The sequence below is a fragment of the Cricetulus griseus genome, chromosome 4 (assembly GCF_003668045.3).
Source record: "Cricetulus griseus strain 17A/GY chromosome 4, alternate assembly CriGri-PICRH-1.0, whole genome shotgun sequence".
Lineage (NCBI taxonomy): Eukaryota > Metazoa > Chordata > Mammalia > Rodentia > Cricetidae > Cricetulus > Cricetulus griseus.
The window spans coordinates 12,066,757-12,090,812 of record NC_048597.1 but is presented as its reverse complement, the minus strand read 5'-3'; the positions used below and the strand labels follow the sequence as shown (position 1 = coordinate 12,090,812).

The 24,056-nt window shown below is 41.9% G+C and overlaps 2 protein-coding genes across 9 annotated transcripts in view; one reads left to right on the top strand and one right to left on the bottom strand.

Annotated features, from left to right (window-relative positions):
- Positions 1 to 6,270: 6,270 nt before the first annotated feature.
- Positions 6,271 to 12,381, bottom strand: Atp5pf (ATP synthase peripheral stalk subunit F6). Of its 3 annotated transcripts, none has more exons than XM_027412376.2 (4): positions 12,358 to 12,381; positions 9,052 to 9,230; positions 6,925 to 7,049; positions 6,271 to 6,397 (listed from the first exon to the last, which is right to left on the bottom strand). In XM_027412376.2, exons 2-4 carry the CDS (start codon positions 9,213 to 9,215, stop codon positions 6,360 to 6,362), a joined length of 327 nt encoding a protein of 108 aa, XP_027268177.1. In that variant the 5' UTR covers positions 9,216 to 9,230; positions 12,358 to 12,381; the 3' UTR covers positions 6,271 to 6,359. The 3 variants fall into 3 exon arrangements, with proteins under 3 accessions (XP_027268177.1, XP_027268175.1, XP_027268176.1); XM_027412374.2 differs by having other exon boundaries at positions 12,222 to 12,359; XM_027412375.2 differs by lacking the exon at positions 12,358 to 12,381 and adding an exon at positions 12,222 to 12,348 and having other exon boundaries at positions 9,052 to 9,301.
- Gabpa (GA binding protein transcription factor subunit alpha) overlaps positions 12,286 to 24,056 on the top strand; it is a 26,899-nt gene continuing 15,128 nt past the window's right edge. Inside the window, exons 1-5 of one of the 6 annotated variants that reach the window (XM_027412370.2) lie at positions 12,286 to 12,439; positions 14,941 to 15,043; positions 18,298 to 18,442; positions 21,818 to 21,902; positions 23,609 to 23,854. In XM_027412370.2, coding sequence (XP_027268171.1) covers positions 14,967 to 15,043; positions 18,298 to 18,442; positions 21,818 to 21,902; positions 23,609 to 23,854 — 553 coding nt within the window. In that variant the 5' untranslated portion in view covers positions 12,286 to 12,439; positions 14,941 to 14,966. Of the gene's footprint in view, positions 12,440 to 12,714; positions 12,967 to 13,261; positions 13,391 to 13,460; positions 13,556 to 13,644; positions 13,801 to 14,940; positions 15,044 to 18,297; positions 18,443 to 21,817; positions 21,903 to 23,608; positions 23,855 to 24,056 lie in introns of those variants that run through there. The other 5 variants (XM_027412369.2, XM_027412373.2, XM_027412372.2 and 2 more) reach the window with 5 other exon arrangements.

The following is a 24,056-nucleotide window of genomic DNA, read 5'->3' as shown; positions in this document are numbered from 1 at the left end:
AAGAATTCCACTTTCAAGATGCACCAAACCACAGTTGTCACACGAGTTATTAAAATATTATAAAAGTCTGCTTTGTCTTACATGGATGAGGAAATGACATCATAATTTTTATGACCTTTAATTCACCTGAAATTGTTATTTTAAGCAAAGAGTTCTTGTTATCACCTAAAACACAATCTGGCATCTTGTGTCTGAACTAAAGAGAAGTGAAGCAGCTGGTAATATTCAGAGTTTTATGAAATGCAAAGGAATGTCCTAAGTTTTAGAAAGTTTAATATATCATACTGACTGTGAGGCTAACCCAACAGGCAAGTGTACACTGCAAATGCTCTCCTCTCCATACAAGAGTGGCCTGTGTTCAGGAAAGACTCTAAAGAATGGAAACTCTGGTCTCAAAATCCCCACCAGGAACTTCTTTTTCTTACCTCTAAATAAGCCTATTGCTGTGGTTCCTTGTCACTAATAGACCGTCAAGGGAAGCCCAGGGCTGCGTCTTATGCCCAAGGATTTGCACTATATGTTTACTTTCACTTCTCAGAACCAAAACCAACATGGATGGAGCTGCTTGCTGCTATTTCCATTTCCTGGGACTCCTTTCCAGTGACCTGGACATCAGAACACACTACTAGAACCTACCCAACTTTGTAGACACCTTTCTCTGCATGAGTGGTGACCTTACATCTGTCTCTCAAAACAATTCTGAGCTGAGCTAGTCCCTCACTGCTGAGGACACAGGGTGGCCAATCTGCTTATAATGAAAAAGGGGCATGGAGGAGAGAAGCATTTGCCAGTATGTAAAATGTGAATGACTGAGGTCATTTTGATTCCCAGCTTGCTCGACACGGCAAGGGCACATGAGACATGGGTCTCATGTTTTCTGAACTGTTTAACCACAAAGGCCACCAGCTGTTGTCAGAATATGAAATTCCAATGGCTCAATAATAAAACCAGACCTGTTTGGGACTGGTTTGCCCTGATTGAAAACAAAATGTAAGCAGGATGTCTAGTTCTGGGTAATAGCAAGGAAAGGTCGTTCACTCCTTTTGTCAGCTTTGAACATGGCCAAATTGGCTTCAAAAGAATTTGTTTTTTCTACCCAAAAGGCAAAGCAGATTCTCAGGACTCCCTGAACAGATGGAATAGGTGGTCACTGAGTACTTGGTAGTGATCAGGTCACTGGGGAGTGGCCCACTGCCATACTGCTCCCCTGTAACTTTGTGGCCTTCAATCCTTCTCAACAGACTCCTCTAAAAGTCTAACTTCAGTGATATGGTTCTGCTCTCAAGGTCAGATTCACACTGAGTTGAGCCAACAAACTCTACAAAGAACGATACAGTAGATATTTTATCTCCCGTGGTTCCTGTTGCAACCACTCAACTCTGTCACACAATGTAGAGAATATGCAAGCGTGCCTCTGTTCCAGTAAGTTTCAGGTGGGATTTGCCCACACGTACAATCTCCTCACTCCTGGTACCAAATGACAAAGAAACACCTCTGGTGTATACAAAATCAATGTGAATGTTGCCTATGATTGAGTATGCTTTGGTAGGAGGAATGCTATCCTTCTGCAGTAGACATACAACTTTCAAGGATGTCTCTCCAGGCCATATACCACCATCACAAGATCAACCTTTTAACTTAAATGACACAAATCCATAGTGTGAGAGAACAATTATGTAGTGCCTTAATTTTGCTAATAGGTGAAAAGCTTCCTTTTAAGACAATGAAGCCTAAAGATTCACTTTATGTGATGTAAAAAACCTAAAAGTCTGTGCCAAATACCTATTATACATTATTAACTAAAACACTGTACACAGCTAAGCAGAAATCATTGACTAAAGTCTTCTACACAAAGGCCATAAGTGCTAGCACTAATCTTCTAGTTAAGTCTGTCAGTGGTCACTGCCATCCACACTTGTCCATTTGCTGTTTTCTGAGTCTTGAACTATAAAATCAATCAAACTATAGTCTGTAGAGCATTTTGATTGTGTTTTTCCACAGTGGACCTGTGATCGGGCTCTCGAAACTATGGTCACAACTTTTGTTTTTTAGTATTGTTATTATAACTAGAGCCAACTTATTTTTAGGTAGGGTGGGGGTTAACTTGACAACATCTGAATTATTTTTCAATACAACTTTACAAAGAACTTCCTTCATTCTACAGCTCACTTCTGGATTAAAGTCCACATTACAAAAATAGCTGCATGCAGTTCAATTTTTAAGCCCCACTCAACAGAGCAGGGGAAGTCACTCACCTATTGTTCAGTAAAAACCAGGAAACCCCTCCCTCTTACCACCTGCATGCAGCTGTGAGGTAGCTCTTCAACAGCTTGAGATCGGAATCTCACCATCGCCCAGCTTGGATACCTGCCCAATTCTAAAGGCAGAGAATGAAAAGGGAAAACTACTTACTGGATGCTTTACGTGTGTCAGATTGAGGATAAGGAGTGCAAAGTCTCATTCCTCTTCTAAGAGGAATAAAGAGGAGCCTCACATTTCAGAGTTGGTGACTTCTCAAGTTTGCAGTGCAGTTGTTGGAGGAGTTGGGGGTCTTTGTGAACACCCACCTGACCTACAGTTCATACTTTTTCTTCATTTTAATTCGCCAGTTCCCTCTACTTTCTCTTCATCCCAGCAAACTCTGGCTCACCCACCCTTCCCTGGTCCTCAAACCTATCTTTGTCATGGTGGGACATATCTTCATCCACTCTGATTTCCAGATTGCTGATCTGGTATTTTAAAATGTATCTGACAAAGTAACACTTCCAATTATACTGCATTTTGGTTGATTATCAACCCTATCTCCTGCCCCCTTTCCTGCTGCAAGGCCATCACGGCTCCCAGTATTCTCCTTCCATTCTGTCCTATGATGGAGGATGTCCTTCTGTTTGCTGTGAATATAGGTTTCTCTTATTGGTTGGTGAATAAAGCACTGTTGGCCGTAGTGCAAGATAGGTGGGACCAGGAGTCGAGGAGGACTCTGGGAAATGTGTAAGAAGTCTGGTGACCCAGGCAGGACGTGACATAGCAGGCAGACTCAGAATATAAGCAGGAAATCATGCTCTTGCTCTTCCTCCTGCTCTCTTCTCTGGAGCCACCATATGATTCCAGCAAGAGAAGATGCCTGCAGCTGGCATCCGATAAGTCTTTATGGTTGATACTTAAAGACTGAGCTAGCATATAAGAAATCCTAGTCATTTGGCCAGCAGCATTATGAACTAATATAGGACTCTGTGTGTTATTCTGGGCGCCCACATAGCGGCAGGCCACGGGCCGATGGAGTAAAGACATAGGGGTACACCTGTTTATTTGGGACTAAAAAGCTGTGGCTGCAAGACTAGATGGAGCAGAAACTCCGTCTTGAGTCCTATCTTCCCCACACCCCACTCGTAAGCCTGCATCTCATGGATCCCTACTCACATCTCCTCCCACCCAGAGACACACTCAGCAGCTAGAAGCTCGAATCCACAGAACTATGTATGGCATTTGTGTTGGAGCCTAGTCCTTCCAGTTCCATCCATTTTCTAGCAATTTCCTTTTTCTCCTAATGCTAAAGTTAGTCAATGACAATGTTATATGTAAATTTTAGCCACCTCTTCCCTAAGTTTCTCCATCTTTAACCTCCTCATGGTGCCATTAAAATTGGTATGCCAGGCTTTCGTTATTTCTTTCTGGGGCCTTCTCTCAGGAACCTCTTTCAGTCACTTACCCTCTCCTGCTTGTTCTGAGGAATCCTCCTCTCACCCTATCTGTCAGTGTGCTTATACACTGTCACGTCTAACTCCCTTCCCTCTTCCTCTGGCTAAACGCCTTTCACCCTTCCTTTACTTAATTGTCTACATTCCACAGCTGGGAATGAAAAGGTTCCTCCTGCCCCCTTACACCTAAGTTCTCCTATTAGAACCCACCTGATCAGCCACATCCCACTGTCTTCTTTGGTTGCATTATCACTCACTGATCAAGCTCAACTGTCTTTACATGTTATTCTGCCCTTTTGAATACATTTCTTCACAATACTTCCCTTAGCATGCTAGTCCTCATTACAAGCTATGTAAATTCTATCTACTCCTAACAGACAAGCCAAATTCAACTCTCTCTAGCACAGCCTTCTCATTCCCTAGCTGCAAGTCTCTTTTCTGAATTCCCAAGGTATTTGATTCTTTTGTGGTATTTATTTGTTTGTTATAGCACAGATAGATATGGACATATCTGAACCTCTACCAATCTGAAACTCCAAGAAAAGACCAACTCATGTACATGTCTTCATAGGGTATTTAATAGTACCTAACATGAAAACAGTTCCTAAAAATGCTGAATACTTGTGAAGCACAAGGAATGATTAAATGTAAGCATCTACTTAGAATATTAATAAAACATTATATTCTGATACAATTGTTTGTGGTCTATGAATTATTACTACAGGAATCAAGGATGAAGAGAAATTATTTTCCCTTTTAGCGATTAGGTCTCCATTCATTTCCACACAATTCTTTTTTATGTATGTGAGTTGTTGTCTACATGTTCTGTGCACCACATGCAATGGCTGGTGCCATCAGACATCCGGAGAAGGGATCAGATGCCCTGGAACCGGAGTAACAGATGGTTGTGAGCTGCCATCTCTCCACGAACGCATCTCTTCAGCCCTATACACACAGCCCTTAAACCTTTTTCATCTCGTTTCTTGTTCAGTAAGGTTTGGAACATTTTAGCAGTAAAAACTAGTAAAGAAATCTAATTATCATGTTTGATCGTTGGTACCAATATACGTCAATTTTTAATGTATCATATTTTTAATTTACCAATTTAAATACAAAGACCCATTATAATGTCTTTTTACATTCTCCAAAGAAAATGCTCTCAAAATAATGAACAGTTCGTCAATGAAGGGCCCATTTAGTTTAAAACTAAAGGCAGATACTTTCTAACATTCCTTTTATGATCAATTTTCTGCTTTTAATGTGCTACCTATAAATGTTTTTAAGGATATATAAAGTTGAGCATGTCTCCATGATCTGTAGTTAGATTTTTAAAGTAACTACTGCTACTCTACTTCTTTTGTTTTGAGATGGGGTCTCATTATGAAACTCAGGCTGGCTTTGAACTCCCAATCCTCCTGTCTTCACTTCTCAAGTATTCCCTAAAGTAACTGAAATGCAGGAAGTTACCTTTCTAGACTTTAGGGCAATACAAAGAAGAGAGGACAAAAGGTTTATTCATAAAGATATACTTATGTAGCAGGACTAACAGGGCTGTTCTGCTGCTCAGAGACCAAAGTGTTGACTTGCTATAGAAAATGATGACTGCACTGAGTGCTTGAAGTCAGTGCCACCATGAGATTTCTAGTCCCCTGCTAGTGCAATCCATGTAAGCTTAATTTTGTATGAATATATTAGTGATGGCAATGAATGAGACATGGAAACAGGCGGAGAAAACACAGAATGACTTGGCAAGAGACCATCAAAGTTACAAGAAACCTTATAACTCATATACTGTCATGTCAGAGACACTGTCAGATATAAGATGACAAGGCTATCCCCTTTAAAAAGGCTAACTTCCTTGAGCGCCACCCACAGTTGTGGAAACTTTGATGTCAAGTTCCTGATTTGAAACATCCCCAGGATATAGCTGCTGGCTCTTTCATAGCTGGGTCAAAGAACATCACATACAGTTACATCTTTTAGAGCCTTTTCTTCCAAACCACCTTCCTCCTCAATCCATACATACTATATATAACCTGCAGGTAAAAATGAGGGACATCAGTTTGAGCTGGCAGTGGTTAAGACACAACAGACATTTCTGTGCATAGTAAGTTACAGAGTTTCCTAAGGAAACCATGATCAAGGATGTAGAACCACTCCTTCAGGAAGGGAAATATAGTAAACAAAGCCAAGCAGCCGGGGCACACTCCTTTAACCTCAGAGCTCAGGAGGCAGAGGCAGGCAGATCTATGTATGTTTGAGGCCAGCCTGGTCTACAACATCCAGGACAGTCAGGGCTACACAGAGAAACCCTGTCTCAACACTCTCCCCACCTCCCCCCCAAAAAGGTAACTATACCATCCTTCCCTTCACAGCACGAATTCCCTCAGGTGATGGACTCCACTATTAAAGAGGACAGCAATGCACACTGGGAAGAGTTAGCAATTTTACCCAATTTCTCCAAAGTCTCCATCTCCTTAGTCTAACAAAATGAAATGATTCAGAAACAACCAGAGACAAATCAACACCAGGCACATACTCCATATCACCAAAGAATTGAAAGGACATTTGATAACTGTGAAATAAATGTTTATTTGAATTTTTTAAGTTAGTTGTACAACTAATTCATGACAAATTACCCGATGAATTTTATAACATTCTTCAGGACTGGGGTTTATCGAAGACTTCAAATTTGGGATCTAAAAAGAAGGAAAAGTTTCAGGCTTAGCCATACTACAATAACAAAATTCACTACATTCAAGTTTACCAGCTTCAAGTTTTTTTTGTTGTTGTTGTTGTTGTTTTTTTAAGAAAACATTTGTTTTTCACCATGTATAGAGAAATTTAACAACCTCCAAACTTTCAACAGGTTCTGTGATTAGGGCTCTCTTTCCATTACTCTATGCAGCATAAACGGGGTTGTGTAATTAGACCAATCAAATGAGAAAGGTGTAGCAATTCCTGTAACTCTCCTGTACCCAGGTAAACCAGGGTCCCAAGTGCCTCCTTAGGAACACATCATGGTTGTAGGGACTTCACATGCAATTGTCATCTAACACCCAAACAAGCCAAAAGCACTCAAAAATGAAGCATAGCTCAGTGACAGCATTTGTATAACAGAGACAAAGTCCTAGGTGTGACCCTAGCATAAACAACCAAAAGAAAATGTACATGAATATACTCTGCCGACAGTAATCCCCCAAATTTAATTTGTGATTAGACTTACCTTCAAATTTGAAGGTAGGGAACGTATCCATGTCTCCTTTACCAAACATCTGTTTAAGCTTAAAAAGCTCTCTCTCCAGCTCTTGGTGATACTCAGGGCCAGTATCAACAGGTCCTCCAGATGTTCTAGTGTACAATTAAACAGAGAAAATGATTTTATGAACTAATCAGAATACAAAACAAAACTAAAATTACACTTTACCACCAAGTTTTAAGAGATTTTCAAGATACATGTATGGGGGGAAAGAAAACTTTTATTTAGTATCTGAATTTTAATTCAAACTTGTTTCAGAACAGGTTTCAGAGATGAGGTAACTTCAAACAAATCTCTAGCATTCAAGGTCTGTTAGCAAAGATACGTATTAATCAGATCCTTTTAGGATCTGAGTTGAAAAATGATGAGCTCAGATAAAAAAAGAAGAAACCCAAACCAATAAAACAAACAAACAAAAAAATCCCCAGCAAAACCCTGACCATCGGACACCTGTTAAGTAGCAATGTTAAGCCTGGGAGCTGCTAAATAGTAAATGTTGAAGGGGCTGGAGGGATGGCTCAGCAGTTCAGAACACTTTATATCACTTCCAGTCCACGGTGGCCCCACCCACAATGGTGTGGTCCCTTCATCAATCACCAATTAAGAAAATGCCCAGCAAGCTTGCATATGGTCCTATCATAGGGAGACATTTTTCTCAACTAAGGTTTCAACCTCTCTAGTGACTCTAGCTTATGTCAAGTTGACATAAAACAAACCAATGTAACATTTTAACTAGACACTCATCTACAAAGTTCATGCTTCAAATTGAGCATACTCTTCCTATGCCCTATACCTCTGGGATCAAAAGTGTGTAATTATCCAAACAAATTTCATGTTTTCTAGTTTTCATACCTTACTCTGACATCATTTTTCTTTAAAACTATTATTCTTGGTCAGCCTGGTCTACAGAGCTAGTTCCAGGACAGCTAGGGCTACATAGAGAAACCCTGTCTTGAAAACCAAAGGGGAGAGCTGGACATTGGTGGCACACGCCTTTAATCCCAGCACTCGAGAGGCAGAGGCAGGCGGATCTCTATGAGTTCGAGGCCAGCCTGGTCTCCAGAGCGAGTTCCAGGATAGGCTCCAAAGCTACACAAAAAAAAAAAAAAAAAAAGAAAGAAAAGAAAACCAAAGAGGGGGAAAAAAAACCCTAAACCTGGTATAGTCTTGGATGTGTCTTCCAGGTGACTGAGAACAACCTATAAGCAAAATCATGAGTAAATTCTTTGTTTTCGTTTTACACTGGGAAGATGATTTACAGTCACCCATGAGACACTCAAAATGGCAGAATGACCCCAAACATTGCCTTCAAAGCCCTAATATGACCTTTTCCAAAATGCCTTTCAAAAATGTCTCTGACTACAAAGTAGTGTTTTTCCTTTCAACTCTTCAAACACTAGATGTCACCTAGCGTCTAACCATTTACTTACATTTGCTTGTTTATAAGCTTTCTACTTCCATCAGATTTTAAGAATCTACATTTTGTAAAAACATGGCCCATAGCAGTTGGCAGCCATGTTCTTTATAAATGAAAGACAACTAAACAAAGGAATTATACACAGCGGTGTATCATTTTCCTAAGATTTAGGGGTTGAACCAAATGATAAATAAACTGAACATGCATCTCAAATATGTGGTTTGCAATCATGTTTTTCCAAGTCCTATTTCAGGTCATTCTAAGTCTTTTGTTCTTTGGTATTTCCAGAGCTATATCACAGGGAAACACCCTTAAAGAGAAAAATGCTGCTTATGCACATCCCTAAATCATGTCACAGAAACAGCCAAAATTCTTTGGAATTCTCTGGTTGTATGTTTTGCCCAATCATTCTTACTTTTAGGATGTTAAGCTAATCAGTGTCTACAGGACTCAATTTTCTTAAATAGCTACTAGATGATTTCAAGATGCCATATACTTTTGTGACTTATTTCATTGTAGTGACATTATTGTGCTATACTTCAAATGACAACAGACTTACTGGAATTGTCCTTGGAGTCTTTATAAGGAAGACACAGTGAGGACTTAATTTAAATCTTGTAATGTACATATTCTGAATATGTATAATCACAGCATGGCTTCGTCAGCTACCCACTTACTGTCGCTTTGATTTGTACTCTCTTATCTTGTCCACGAAGAGTTTCTGAATGGGATCAAGTTCCTTATTAAATGCCACTGCTGTAACCCCAATGTTCCTCCTCAAATGCACAGAGACTGCCGACCGAAGGACAGAGGAGAGCCTGAAGATCCTCTGAAGAATCATGGTGAATCTCTGGTACTAGACAAGCATCAGGAGGTTATGTACGTTTCACCAAACACTTCAAATACATCACATGTGGAGACCCAATTCTATGAATTAAGTTAGAGAACCATATTACACCGGAACTCGGGCTATGTCTGGCCCGGCACAGACATACGCAATGACCCTTCCTTCCCTTACAAGGCCTTTGCTTCTTCCCAAAAGGCTCTGGGGACACAGGAATAGCTGAGAGTTCTACTAGGGTTAAAGCAGAGAAAAAGCACAAAATCTAGGGTGGTGCTTTTTCCTCCCGGGAACTTAATCTTGGACCCGAGGAAACAGTGAGATGAGGCTGTTCAAGAACACTATTTGTCTCCAGCAGGAAAAGACAATTTGGTCAAAATGTGCCAGTTTCCATGACCTCTAAGGGCCAAAGGGAGTAAGGACAGTTGTCTTAGCCAGGACTGAGAGGCTGGAAATGTCTACTTCACAGGTCCACAGGAAGGAAAAGAGCTCTGTCTGCTAACATTGGCAGGATCCTGGCTACTTAACACTGCAACCACCAAATCAACTTCCAAAAGAAACAGCAAAGAAAAACAGCAACCACCACGCCATGTGAGCCCTGCAGGTACCAGAGAGATTAGATGATACAAGCTCATCAGAGGGAGTTTGCAGAAGGTCAAAGTGAAAAGTTTAACCAGAGTTTAAAGCTTTTCAAGTCTGTAGACCTTCTGAAGCTAAAACAAATCAATTTTCTAGCTGAAAATTTTGATAGATACATTAAAGGACAGGGAATTCTTGTTGAGATGGGAGTTAACCATTTAAAGATCAAACACAAAAATATTAAATTACAACAAATACACCCGAGCAGGAAGTCCAAAACCAAGAGACAGGGAGGCCAAAACTTAGAAGAAAAATTTCTCCAGATCTAGACTTAGTTTCTGAAGTGAAAGAGCTCACCAAACCCTAGTGAAATGGCAATAGAAGGGCCACATTTCAACTGATAGTTTCATAACATTTCTTTAGACAGTAAATGCACCCTAGGAAATAAAACAACCTTCTCCCACCTTACATCTGTTTAATGATCACTGTGCTATATATAGTCTGCTGCCACACAGTTAATGCTTCTCCAACTCTCAGTAATAAAGGGTCACTCAACCAGCCCCCAATCCCAGGAAAACCTGGTATGCCACCATGCTTCTCAGGCTCTCCCGAGAACCTGTCAGTTTTGCTATGTTGTTTGTTTTTAAAGTCAGGACTGGCAGCAAGATTATAATACCTGCACTGAGGAGGCAGAGAAGGGCAGATGTCTGGGACACATCCCCCCCCACACACACACACACATTCTGCATGGAAGGGTTGGAGTAGCCCTTTATCACGGAAAGTTTGAGAATCACTAACTATAAGCCAGCAGTTAGTGATTAAATAATGGTTACTAAACATATGTAATTTTATCTCTAGGGTACATTTGCTGTCTGAAGACAATTGTTGTTGTCCTGAATGGATTGGATGCAGGCAGCCTCTAGTGGGCAGACATCAGGCACAGTTCTATACTCCCTACAACATGAAAAATAACAACTCTCCTCACTTCAAAGAGTTATCCAGTCTAAAGTGTCAATAACACCAACTTCAACAAACACTGCAATAACACTCAGTGCTGCTCAAAGAAGTCAAATAAGCACAGAGATATTATCCACCAATCAGGATGAAAACACTTGAAGTAATTAAAGTCTTGGTTAATGTGGCATTCATAATCTACCAGAGAATTGTACGGGTGAAAGGACAAATAAGCAAAAAGGTCTTATAATGAGAAAAATATCACCCAACTTAATGTCTGTTCTGTCTTCTGGAAATCTAGGAAGACAGAACATACATCAGGTAAGGCAAGAACACTTGTTTAACCCTACTAAATTTAAATTATATTGCCCACTTAAAGAAATTAGGGCATAAGGAAATTAAGAGTTAGGGGAAAGTGTTCTTTAGTCTCCCTTATAAATGATAAAAACAAGTATGTCTAAAGGTGGTTATTGTTTACCTAACATTGTACAGTCAATCTGCTCCCAAGCTGGATTGAAAAGACTCATTTCTACAAAACAGGCAAAGTACAGCTTCACTTTTCAGTAACGCATCACCAAAGTACTGACTCCCAATCCACATTTCCAATGTACCCTATTTCCTGAGTCCCAAACATACACCCATGTGTCAGCTATGCCCACCGCCTAAATCCCACACAGTCCTCCAAAACATGAACACGTGAGTCAGCCCCTTACCAAAGCTACTTGTTGCTTCTCCCTTACTGCCTTCCACTTTGTCAGATTCCACAGTGAATGTGGACTGCTCACACTACCACACACCGGACAAACGTGACCCTGAGGGTGAAACATCACCTGCGACAAGATTCCGCACTCATGTGCTCTCTCATCAGGAGCTAGCTGCCTGTTGGGTGGGGGGTCTGATATTAAAATATGGGGGGAGGCGTGGGGGAGAAAGAAGTCCAAACCCGGAGGCTGAGCCTTGGGAAGGAGCACGGCTCTCCTAATTATAGCCATGACTGACCGTCGGCCCAGCCGCCTGGTCAGATCGAATCGTCGAAGACAACCCGCGGAGCTGTCTCAGCGCCACGGCTGCTCGACTAGGGGCAAACTTTGGGGCTGTCGCCAGTGCCCCCCTTTTGCAAGGTCTCGAGGGCATAATTCGCAAGCTTCCTTCCCGCGGGCGTCCGGGCTTTAACCTTGGGCCGCCCCGGGCGGCTGCAGACCCAGCGCCCCCCTCCCCCCCCTGCCCTCCGAGCGGGCGAGCGGGCGAGCGGGCGAGCCCTGCTCCGCAGAGGCTGCGGACGGCCGTGCTGGCCGCGTCTCAGGCCGGCCGGGCCCGGGTCCCCTGTGACCTCGGGCCAGGCCGCCAGGGTGCCGAGGGCGCAGGGCCACGCTCTCCCACTGGAGCAGAGGTGACGGGCGGCCCTCGGCTCGGGAACAAAGCCAGGCTCGCGGCGGCCCCAGGGGGCCGAGCCGCCTTCTCCCTCCCAGTCACCTTGCACTGCGTCCCGAGCTGCCAGAGCCGCCGCCGCCGCCGCCACCGTTCTACTTCCGGCCCTGGCTCCGCCCACACACGCCTACCCGCCGCCGCAGTGCATTGTGGGCCGCCGCTTCAGTCGCTCGCCGCTCACCGGACAGGAAGCGCCTCGGAGACAGTCTGCGACCGGACGCCTCTAGGTGAGACAGAAGCCGAGCGGGAGGAGGAAGTGGAGGGTAAGTGCTTCCGGGTCCCTTCGCTAAAACTCCGCCATCTTCCCTTAACTTCACCCCTCGCTTCCCCTCTTGGACACAGTGCGCTGCTGTGCGCATGCGTGCTTTGTTCTGTCTGTCTGTCTGTCTCTCTCCCAGTTCAAGCTCCCTTCCGAGTCGGCGTCTCGTTCCTTGGGGCTGGGGAGGTCGCTGCAGTGGAAGGGGAGGGAAGGAGGAGGAGGGAAGCGAGCGCGGAAAGCCCAGCGGCTCGGGGCGTTTGGGCCTCGTGAGCCTCCGTTGCGGCGGGCGTTCGCGTCGCGCAGCCTGCTGGGAGTTGTAGTTCCTAGGCCCGGGGGTGCCTGGGAGGCGGGAGAGGGGCCGGGGTTCCTGAGCGCCGATTCCGCGGGAAGGGCCCCGGGGCCTGAGCGTGCGAGTGGCGGGAGCGGCGCGGCTGACCCGGGGAGGCGCTGCAGCACGTGGAGCCCGCGCCGCCGCCGTTCCCAGCCGGCTGTGGAGCGCGGCCGAGGGCCACGGGGCGGATTCCGGAGCTGGTGAGTACGGCCGCGGGCTGGCGGGGAGCGCGGCCGCGCGGCCGGCCGGCCTGGTTCCGGGCTTCTGCCCCCGGCGCGGCCCCCCGCGGCCGCCTCTGTGTTTTGTTTCCGCTGGTCCCCGGCGCTGTGACTCCCATTTCCGTTCGTGGAGACTTGAGGGAGCCGGGTGGGAGGGGCGGGAGAGGCTGTGCGGGGAGCCGAGGGAGGGGCGCGGGGAGCGGCGTGGGCCGGGGCCGCGCGGCGGGGACGCTGGGGACGCGCTCGGGCCCGCTCGGCGCGCCGCTCGCCCGCGGAGTTCCCGCGCTCCCGGGCGGGCCTCTGTCCCCCCGACCGCCTCGGGAGCTGTCTCAGAGCCGCACCGGGGCCGTCACACTGGGCTTTAGGGTGACTTTGTGTTCCTCCTCATCCGAGGAAGTCAGTAAAGGTTAATGCAGCTTGCCCGCATTTATTTATTTATTTATTTATTTATTTATTTATTTGGTCCTCCACTGGACACGACGATGGAGTTTAGGGTTGCCACCCCCAGGGCGAACAGCGTGCATCCCCGTTTCAAGATGATGAGTAGTCATGTGAAAACACAGATCCATAGGTAGGCCAGTGACATGGCTAGTGGCAGGAAAGCCACCAGCTGCCGAGCCTGACTGGAACTCAAGTGGCACGACTCACACGCTGCCCTCTGACGTCCGCACGTGTGCACACGCACATACACTCAAGCCTACCTCGCCGTCTAGCCCTGCCTCACCCGAGACTTGCTATTTACACGAGACTGGCCCACAATGCCTCCGCTTTCTGAGCGCTGGCATTAAAGGAGTGCACCGCCACGCCTAGCAATAAGTAAATGCCATTTTCTACAGCCCATGGGTAGTTTGAACTATTGATAGCACTGAGTGTTGGCAGGAGCAAAGGATTTGAACAGATTCACCTCCTTCACGTTATTGGGTACCCCACAGTTGTCTTTAACTCCACAAGATAGTGACCACCTCTTTTTTAAAGCACCTTTTCTTTTTCTTACTTGTATGCATACCCAAGTGGCCAGTGGACTTAAGTCCATTTTACCCGTACTGAAAGTGCAGAAGTGTGTCTTTGGTACATGGTCATGAAGTAGTGAGTTGAGTACTGAGATGTTAAGTTGGAAGAGTTTGGAGAGCACGTAGGGCCGGGTACTCAGTTAACAACACTGTCACCAGAGTCTTTTGGTAAATAAAAAGACCTTAAATCTTCAGGACTGAAAAGAAAAATGCTAGTTTTGAAAACCCATATTGGGGGTCTTTGGTTTTTAACTTCATCAGATTTGCTTCTTGTTCTTCACACACACATATAACACAGATGTACATGCTGTGCTTTTCCTAATGTTGACTGCATTTTCTAGGAAATGCACAATAAAGGTGAAAAAATGTCATTTTGGAATGGTTTGTACCTGTGCACTTGTTCCTACCCTGAGTTCCTTTTATGTGAATCTCCTGTTTCAGGCGATTTTTTGCCAACTTTGTGTACTTTGTCCCACATAGTTTCTCTCTTTTTGGTTATTAATTAACAAGGTTTTCTTCCACTCTCAGGTGCTGTAGGTATCTTTTCTGTTCTGTAACTTGTGCATTAAACAAGGATTTTAACCTGTGTAATCAGATCGGATTTTTATCTAGACAGTTGTAATCCATCTCCATGTTAAACTTCAGGTTTGATGTCCAACATTGCTTTAATATAGTTGCTGTAACTTCCATTTGCTTTTCTAGTGTCTTGGATGAAGTTACTGACTTAGACTGGGCTTGCAAGTTCCAGTGAATAAAGTCATGAAATACCATGTCAGGCTAATAAATGCCAGTTTAAACAAAACTAGTTTATAAATGCAGTGTGTGAGCCTTCACATGTATAACAGCACTTCTCCCTCTTCTTTAACTCAGATTTGCCCTTTTTCTTGCTTATCATTTTTGCTTATATGTGATGTTTAAAAATCTCCTTAAAATTTAACTCTTCCAGGACTGAACGTTTGAAATACTTCAGCCATGACTAAGAGAGAAGCAGAAGAACTGATAGAAATTGAGATTGATGGAACTGAGAAACCAGAGTGCACAGAAGAGAGGTCAGCATTTCTGAATTGATCAGTTTTTAATATTATTGGTGTACCAGGCTACAGTCAAGGATGGGCCAATATGTTTATTTTTGTTTCTCCCCTCCAACTTCATAGAGAGAAAGGCATTTTTGAAATATAAGCAGTAGCAAACATAGTTGATTATGATCACAGTTACAATGATAGCTGGCCCCTACCCCCATCTAAAAGGCATTTCTTTGATTTTTTTCTTTAATTCTTCAATAGTACAATCACTTTTATTTCAAAGACCGTTTAATTCAACCCAAATTTAGCAATAGTTATTATTTATGAATAGTTGCTGTATGTTGGTAACTGACAGGATAAAATGGGAAACATAAGTCATTTTTAAATGTCCTTATGAAAGTTTCGTTGTGTTTGAGGAGACACACTGGTCTTGGAACACCTGTGTACATAGCACTTAGCATAACGGTCTAAGTATTGCTTCTTGGAATGATAGTGGAGTCTTCCCTGAAAGGGGGGTAGTGATGAATTTGGAATCAAGGGAGAGATTCTGATAGAAACAGATTGAGAAAAGTCAGGGAGGAGGTTGTGGGAGCAGGAGACAACACAATATAATGAATTTAATTGGGGCTGAAATGTCATGGTGGACTCTGTGGAGTAGCAGAAGACCACTATGACTTAGATCTGGAGGACGCTGAGTTGAAAAGACAGCTAAAATTTAAAACTCCAGTGCTAAAGAACTTTGGAATTGTTTGTCCTTTTCTGCAGCAAATGAATAGAATGCATGCTTCTCTCTCTCTCTCTCTCTCTCTCTCTCTCTCTCTCTCTCTCTCACACACACACACACACACACACACACACACACACACACACACACACATACACACACAACTGATGAGTGCTTCAGAGAGTCAGGAACCTGGACCAACATTGTTGGGTGGTTTTGATCTGGATCTATAGTATCTGCCCCAAAGATCACTCTTGATATTGTTGGCAGGCAACCTTAGTGTGTCCACTGAGCCTTTCTCTAGGGCTTTTCAGATAGTCTGAAAGGGCGCCAAGGTAGAAGTCATGGTGTCTTTTAAAAACTCAGCCTAAGAAACTTGTATCAATTGGTCACACAGCTCAAATCTTGTTCAGGTAAGTGTTTGTCACAGGCCCTTTGCGGGGGTCTGGGTGGGAGACTAGCTGCTGTACCATGTAGATCAGTGTGAAGGAGGCTGGCCATAGGTGTTCTTCAACTACAGCAGTTGGTTGCATTGCAGGAATTGAGAAACAATAACACTGAGATCATTCACATTTCTTCGAAGGGAGTGGCTTATTAAGATTTTTAGATTTCCCGAGGTTTATAAGTTTGCAACAGAAAACGTTGAAAAACTTAATACTCAGTATTCATAGAAGTGAAATTTTGGAATCTGTTTTAAAGTAGCATTTGGATCTTTTAAAAATCACTATTCCTAAAAAGGGTAGGCTTCCGTGCTTATAGCTGAAAAAATATGTTGAAAGTGCTTAGTTAGTCAAAAAATAACATTCTTTATATTAACCAAGAATGATTATATACTATTATTTTAAAATAATATTGCTTTTAATCATGAGTAGTTCTGTTTTACAAATTTTAACAAGAAACCTGTTGTTTATATTCGCTAAATATATATGTGTGTGTGTGTATTATATTTGGGAAATAATGTAGAAATAAAATGACACATTGCGTATGTGTGCACACTGATGCACTTACGCATGTTTGTATGTGTTGAATGGTGATGCCTGCATGCCACAACATGCATGTGGAGGTCAGAGGTCAGCCTGAGGTGTTGGTCCTCACTGTCCAGCTTGTTTAGACAGATCTCTTGTGTTTGCGGCTGCACAGGCCCACCCAGCTGGCCTGGGGATTTTCCTGCTTTCTCTCCCATCTTACACAGGACACTGGTTGGATGGATGAGTGCTGTCATACCTGGCTTTACATGGCTTCAGGGGATCCAAACTCTGTTTCTCACGGACTACCGCAAGAGCTATCCTACTCAGCCATTTCCCTATCCGCTCCCTCGTGTTTTATTTCATTAGGAAATTTCATTTTTATTTATGTGTACTTCAGTTATATGTCTGAGGGTGAGTACATGCAGATGAGTTAAGGTTTGAGCAGAGGTAAAAGCATCAGATCATTGTGCAACTGGAGTTTTAGGTGCTGTGAGCCACCTGAGTGCTCTTAACCACTAAGGTATCTCTGGCTTACACTTCATACTTTCATTTAATACATATTTTTAATAACTATAAAGAGATTTAATTCATATTTAATGTAAATATGTTGTGAAACTTAATTCAGTAAATACTATTTCTCAGTCTGTTTTCCTGTAAGCATTTACAAGAGTTATGTACAATTACTTATCAAGGCTTTAAACATTGGAATTGTGAAATAACAACGCAGAAGAGCTCTAAGTAAGTTTTAAAGGACAATATAATTTTCTAAGACCAGCTAGGCAGTAGTGGTACAAGCCTTTAATCCCAGCACTCGGGAGGCAGGTAGGGGTCTGTAAATTCCAGGCCAGCTTGGTCTATATAATAGAGTTCCAGGACAGCCAAGGCTATGCAGAGAAACCCTATCTATCTCAAAAACCCAATAATAATAATATGGAGTGAGGCTAATTGTAGTAATTGATTAGTATTCAAGTTAAATTGGAGGTATTTATATTGTTATACCTTATCAATTTATATTTACTACATTATATTGGGAAGGAAATTGATTAGTAGAAATGTACAGAATTTTGGTTTGAATTTTGTTTTGTTTTGTATGGGGTTTTGAGATATGAGCTCATGTAGCCCAGATTGGTTTCTGTTTTTCTATGGAACCAAGGATGACTTTGAAGGGATCCTCCTGCCTCTGCTTCCTGAGTGCTGTGACTACAGGCTTGTGTGCCATCCTAAGAGGTTTCTCACATTTTAAGGACATAACGTATTGCAATGTTTCTGGGCCTTGAATTCTTGAAAATAACTTGCGATGTCCCATTTCCCCTTAGATAGTATATATCCAGCATTTATTCATGTGCTGGCCCATACATATATATGCATAACTAAGTGCTTTAAGTTTCAAGTTAGCTATGAGATTTAGTGTTCATATTGAGGTTAGTCAGTGTGAGTCTAACACAGCATCAAAGAAGAAATTAGTTCAGAACACAGAAAGAATTTCAAAGACCTCGGGTGTTTTTGGTGTTAATTTTGTTTTGAGCATCATGTTACCTTCACATCCCAGTGACATGTAATTACCAACCTTTATTTCCATTAACATTTAGCATCGTGGAACAGACCTACGCCCCAGCTGAATGTGTAAGCCAGGCCATAGACATCAATGAACCAATAGGCAATTTAAAGAAACTACTTGAACCAAGACTGCAGTGTTCTTTGGACGCTCATGAAATTTGCCTGCAAGACATTCAGGTAAGGTTTATCTCTGTGGATAGCTATGAATAGACTAGATCTGTGATCTAAAATGTGAGCATTTAGAAATGAAGATTCTTTCAGCAAACTTCTTGTACCTAAATTGAAAAGATTGAGTAATAAAATTGAACCGAATGAACAAGTCACTCATTCTCTTTTACTTTGGTGAGTATGAAATAAAATGAGACTAAAAGCAGAGTGGTGGGAAGCATGAAAGACATTTGTGCTGTCTGACTTAACTTACTCGTATGTGAGTTTCTTACCCTTAGAGTGAGGGCGGTTGACTAAACTGTGTTTCCTTTGCATCTTCTCTGGCACTAAATTTGAAGTATTTCCCATTGTAGTATTATAGTATCTCTGAAGCATCTTCTCAGATTTATTTTACATCTTTTCCAGGAGATAAACTTTAATGTGTAAAAATAGTAACCTGAGTAAGATTATGGACATAGTCTTCATGACTTTTCTTAAACTTACAATAACTACTAGCATTGTACACTTTTCTCACATAACCTATGAATGTATATCTTGTCATTGTTATGAATTGTTTGCTTTGCCTTATTTTTTACTGTCTAATCTTCATGCCTGTCTTGTGATAGCATTTTTTCATATATTGCAGAACTTTGCCTTGATATTTTAAGAACTCAAGTCCTCTGCAGTAACTATTAAACAAGATTCTGTTATATAGTAAATTGAAATGTGTTAGTAGAATTTATGCATTAGTTGCTTTTTTAACCATGTTTTAATTTTTTTCTTTGAATATACATGTAGTAAATGTTAATGGTGATTAGATATTGCTCTTCTAAAATTAGCAACTATGGTTGTATCTACTTAAAGCAACATGTTAAATTTTCTTCTTAGTAGTGAGAAGATAAATTAATATGGTATTTTGAAAGCAGTTGATATTTAGTATCTTAATTAGACATGTGAAAGACCTAACAGTTCTACTTGAAGGAATTGTTCCTACATAATGCTTACCTGCATGGATGATAGTGTATTTATAAAGATCCTAAAAGTAAATCTTTTAAAACAGAATATTCAGTACATAAATTCAGAGTTCAAAGTAGTCACTAAAAGTGGTTAGCTAGAGCTATAAGGACAACACATTGAGTTAAACACTTGCAAAACACTTCCAAATGATCCGGTTTAATTGTATCAATCACTAAAACTCATCATTTTGTTAATTGTTACATTGTGTAATGATAGATAGAATACCTGACCTCATAACGAAATATGGCCTACAAAGTGCCTGTCTTATCATAGTTTCTCAGAAAGCATGTGTAAATCATGATATCATTTAAGAGCTGTGCTAGGATCTGTGGGCATTTCACATCCCCCTAGCACCTTTCCTCGGCTGAACAAAGAATGTGAGCATGGCAGCTTTGGTTTCCCATGTTAATGCAAAGGTGCATTTGGCATTATTAATACCTGCTACTTCTGAGAGTACCTTGGCATGGTCAGACAAATGCTTGAAAGCTGCTGGAGCAATCACTGAGTTGTACTTCCTTGAAGACTATGTTACACAGTCACCATGCTAGAGCCTTGTCCTTGTGTGTCCTTGCCTCGGTGGACTGCCATATTCAGGACCTGAGAGCTAGCTTTTCAGAATATATAGGGAAGCACGGGAAGAGGGGGGAGGAAACTAGGAGAATGAGAAGGGGAGAAGAGGAGGGATGCAGAGGACATGAGGGAGCAGAAAGGTTGAGTCAGGGGAAGAATAGAAGATAACAAGAATGGAGATACCATAATAGAGGGAGACATTTTAGGTTTACAGAGAAATCAGGCACTAGGGAAATGTCTGGAGATCTACAAAGATGACACCAGCTAACAATCTAAGCAACAGAGGAGAGGCTACCTTAAATGCCCTCCCCTGATAATGAGATTGATGACTGACTTATATGCCACCTGATAGCCTTCATCCAGCAGCTGGTGGAAGTAGAAGCAGACACCCACAACTAATCACTGAACTGAACTGGAATCCAGATGCAGAGAAGGACGAGTGAAGGACAAAGGGGTCCAGACCAGGCTGGTGGAACCCACAGAAACAGCTGACCTGAACAAGGGGGGTTGCTCATGGACCCCAGCTGATAGCTGGGATACCAGCATGGGACTGATCCAAACCCCAGGAACATGGGTTTCAATGTGGAAACCCTCATCTATGGGCCTCCTGTAGTAGTTCAGTACTTATCCCTAGCATAGGTGTGTACTTTAGGAGCCCATCCCACATAGAGGAATACTTCCTGAGCCAAGACACACGGGGGTGGGCCCTATCCCAAAGGATACTATAGACTCTGATGACACCCTATGGAAGGCTTCACCATCCAGGGGGAGCAGAAAGGATATGTGATAGGTAGGGTTTTAGTTGGGGGGGGATGGGAGGGAGAAGGGAACTGAGATTGTCATGTAAAACAATCTTATTTCTAATTCAGATTTAAAAATCTGAGTTTGATAACAATCTCTTCTAGTTTGTACCTTTTGTGGCAAAAAAAAAAAAAAAAGAAAGAAAAGAAAAGAAAAAAGAAGCCATGGTAGGAGCCAGGCAGTGGTGGCTCACACCTTTAATCCCAGCACTCAGGAGGCAGAGGCAGGCAGATCTCTGTGAGTTTGAGACCAGCCTGGTCTACAAGGGCTAATTCCAAGACAGCCTCCAAAGCCACAGAGAAACCCTGCCTCAAAAAAACAAAAAAAGAAGCCATGGTAGGAAATGCATTTACTAGAAGGAGATACAAAGGGAAAAAAAGCACTGGTGTCCCAAGGATATGGAATTATGACAAAAGTAGATCCAGTAGTCAGATCATGAATCCTTTAATTTTATTAACTTTGTGATCAGAGACTTTAGGGGGAATCCTACATTTTAATATGTAGCATTAGTTACAAGGGAGATATGGCATGAATATGATAGTAAACTTGGATAAATTGTCAGCCCCTAATTAACATCCTTCCTCGTCTGATATACTTTGCATTATCTTGTACTTTAAATGCATTTGCAGAAGGAAGAATCGCCTGTTTGCATTACTTTAAGTAAGATCTCAGCTGAGATTGCAGAAGTCCCATAGAAAACTGCCACTTACAATAATTTTGCAACCTCAGGGAATGCCTGGCATCCAAGAGGTCTTCCCTGACTGTAGTATTCAGCAACAGCAAAATAGAAAAATTAATTTGGTGGGGTTTTGCTGTCTTCCATTACTTCCTCAGTAGTGAAAATATTTTTAGTTTTAGCAAATAAATAGTATGACAGCATTAATAATTAAATGCATTCTTATGATTTACTATGTTCAGAAATTATTCCCTGTTTGATACACTGGTTTATACTAAACCATAGATGGTAACCTATCTAATGATTGAGCTGAAATGATCTTACTTACTCTTTATGTTTAGTTGGATCCAGAACGAAGCTTGTTTGACCAAGGAGTGAAAACAGACGGAACTGTACAGCTTAGTGTACAGGTAATCTCTTACCAAGGTAAGTTCCTTTCATTGGCAGGTATATAAACTGGAGCTCGTGTTTTCTCATAAGATACCTTGCATCTGTCTGTTGACAGTGTTTGACTGGAGTGATCCTATACTCGGGCTTTGTTTAGTTCTGTTTTCAGGGTAAAGCTGAAAGTGTAGCCCCTTTCACCTAAGTGAGATAGTGGTGTATTTTGAACTATAATAAATACCAGAATCACACCGTAAAGAGCTATTTCTTCCAACAATTTTGTTCTTTGAACATTTCATTTTTATCATATCTACCCCCACCCCTGCACTTTAACAGTTTTAGTTTTAATAAATACCATATCTTATGTACAATTGCATACCATTGTCTTTAGGATAGAATTTCTAAATGTAATTCTGATTTCTGAAATAGCTTTAAGTTTTTGCCTGACTAAATCTCCATTGAGGAGTCTCCATAGTGATAAATTTCTTACCTCAGCTTTGTTTCTGTCCTTTCCACAAGAATGGAGTTCTAATAATAAAGGAGGAGTTGGATGCCTTTAGGGTTCGGGTCAACTGGTGTGAATTCAGTTGAACATATTAGCACATGTTTAGGGTGGAAGACAAGGGTCAATGAGATGGCTCAGTCTGTAAAGTGCTGGTGAGTGAGCCTAAAAACCTGAGTTCAGATCTCAGCCCTGTGTAAAAATGGACAAGTGGTTCTTATATGTAAGGCCAGTGTTAGAGAGCAGAGACGGGAAAATACTTGGGGCTGACTGACTTCCCAGTCAGTAAAACATCCTGACTCAGAACATAAGGTAGAGAAAGATACAGACAGCCCATGGCTCTCATGTGCACAAGTATGTGTGTGTATATATACCCACATATACACACAAGAGTAAAAAGAAGGCAAACAGAGCCAAGCATAGTGGTTTGTAACCCTGGCACTTGGAAAGCAAAAGCAGGGGATAGGAATTTGAGTTATCTTAAGCTCTGTAGTGAGTTTGTTGCTACCCTGGGCTTCATGTGATCCTGTTTATTTTACAGAGAAAGAGAACAGAGTCTCTCATTTTAATTTTCTTAGAAAGTGTGTAAAATCTTTAAGAATGTGTAGCTACTCATATGCACTCTGTAGTATAGTGTCTATTCAATACTTTTATCTTTTTTATACTACTGTTGTATGAAGTGGCACTTTTTCCCATGTGGCATATGTAGGTAACGTTTATCAAGTGTGCTCAGGTGTGAATTATTGCTGAAGCTTAGAACACTAGGCTAAAGAATTTTTAGATACTGTTTGCATAGGTGTTAAATTTTATTACATTTGCTTTTACTTCTTCAAGCACACATTTTTATTTTTCAACTCTTTCAGGATAAATTGCTGACATGATTGTTTTCTATCTCTAAATATATTGTCGGTATCTATGTTTCCTTAAAAAAACAAGGGTCCTCGACTGGGGAGAGAGCTAGAGCTAGAATATTTACCTCTTACGTATGCGGCCCTGTGTTTGATCTCCAGCACTCTAGTAAAACAGTGCTCAAGCACTCTTCTCTGTCATCACATGACACAGTACTGTTGACATGGTACTACTTCTGTTAAATTGTGTGTATGTAGAAGTAAGAATCTGTTCAGTTTCTCACTACTTGAAGAACATACATTTGTATGTTTTCTCATTTGGAGACAAACTTTACTCTTAGCTCTTTGTCTCTTGTGGTTTTATTTAAATTTGTATTTTTGTTTCTATCCACTGGTAGGAATTGAGCCAAAGCTAAATATTCTTGAAATTGTTAAAACTGCGGAAACGGTTGAAGTGGTCATCGATCCAGATGCCCACCATGCAGAAGCAGAAGCGCATCTTGTTGAAGAAGCCCAAGTGATAACACTTGACGGCACCAAGCATATCACAACTATTTCCGATGAAACCTCAGAGCAAGTGACGAGATGGGCTGCTGCACTGGAAGGCTACAGAAAAGAGCAAGAGCGCCTTGGAATCCCCTATGGTAATGAGACAGCTGTTGGTGGGGTGCACTAAGAGTTAAATTAGAATAGAAAACACACTTGAATCAGATACTATATTTTTTAATGTAGCAGTTCTAGAAAGATTACTGATTTTTATATATTTAGTTAATTTTGAAGGGTAACATACTAAGAATACATGATGAACAAATACTATGCTGATTGCTTAGGAAAAATTATCAGAAT

Bases quoted from the DNA above. Each gene is read 5' to 3' on its own strand.
- Atp5pf (XM_027412376.2), bottom strand. From the start codon at position 9,215: ATGATTCTTCAGAGGATCTTCAGGCTCTCCTCTGTCCTTCGGTCGGCA. The intron at 7,050-9,051 runs GTAAGTGGGTAG...ATTGTACACTAG, and splicing joins GAGTACAAATCAAAGCGACA to AACATCTGGAGGACCTGTTG. The intron at 6,398-6,924 runs GTAAGTCTAATC...CCTTCTTTTTAG, and splicing joins CCCTACCTTCAAATTTGAAG to ATCCCAAATTTGAAGTCTTC.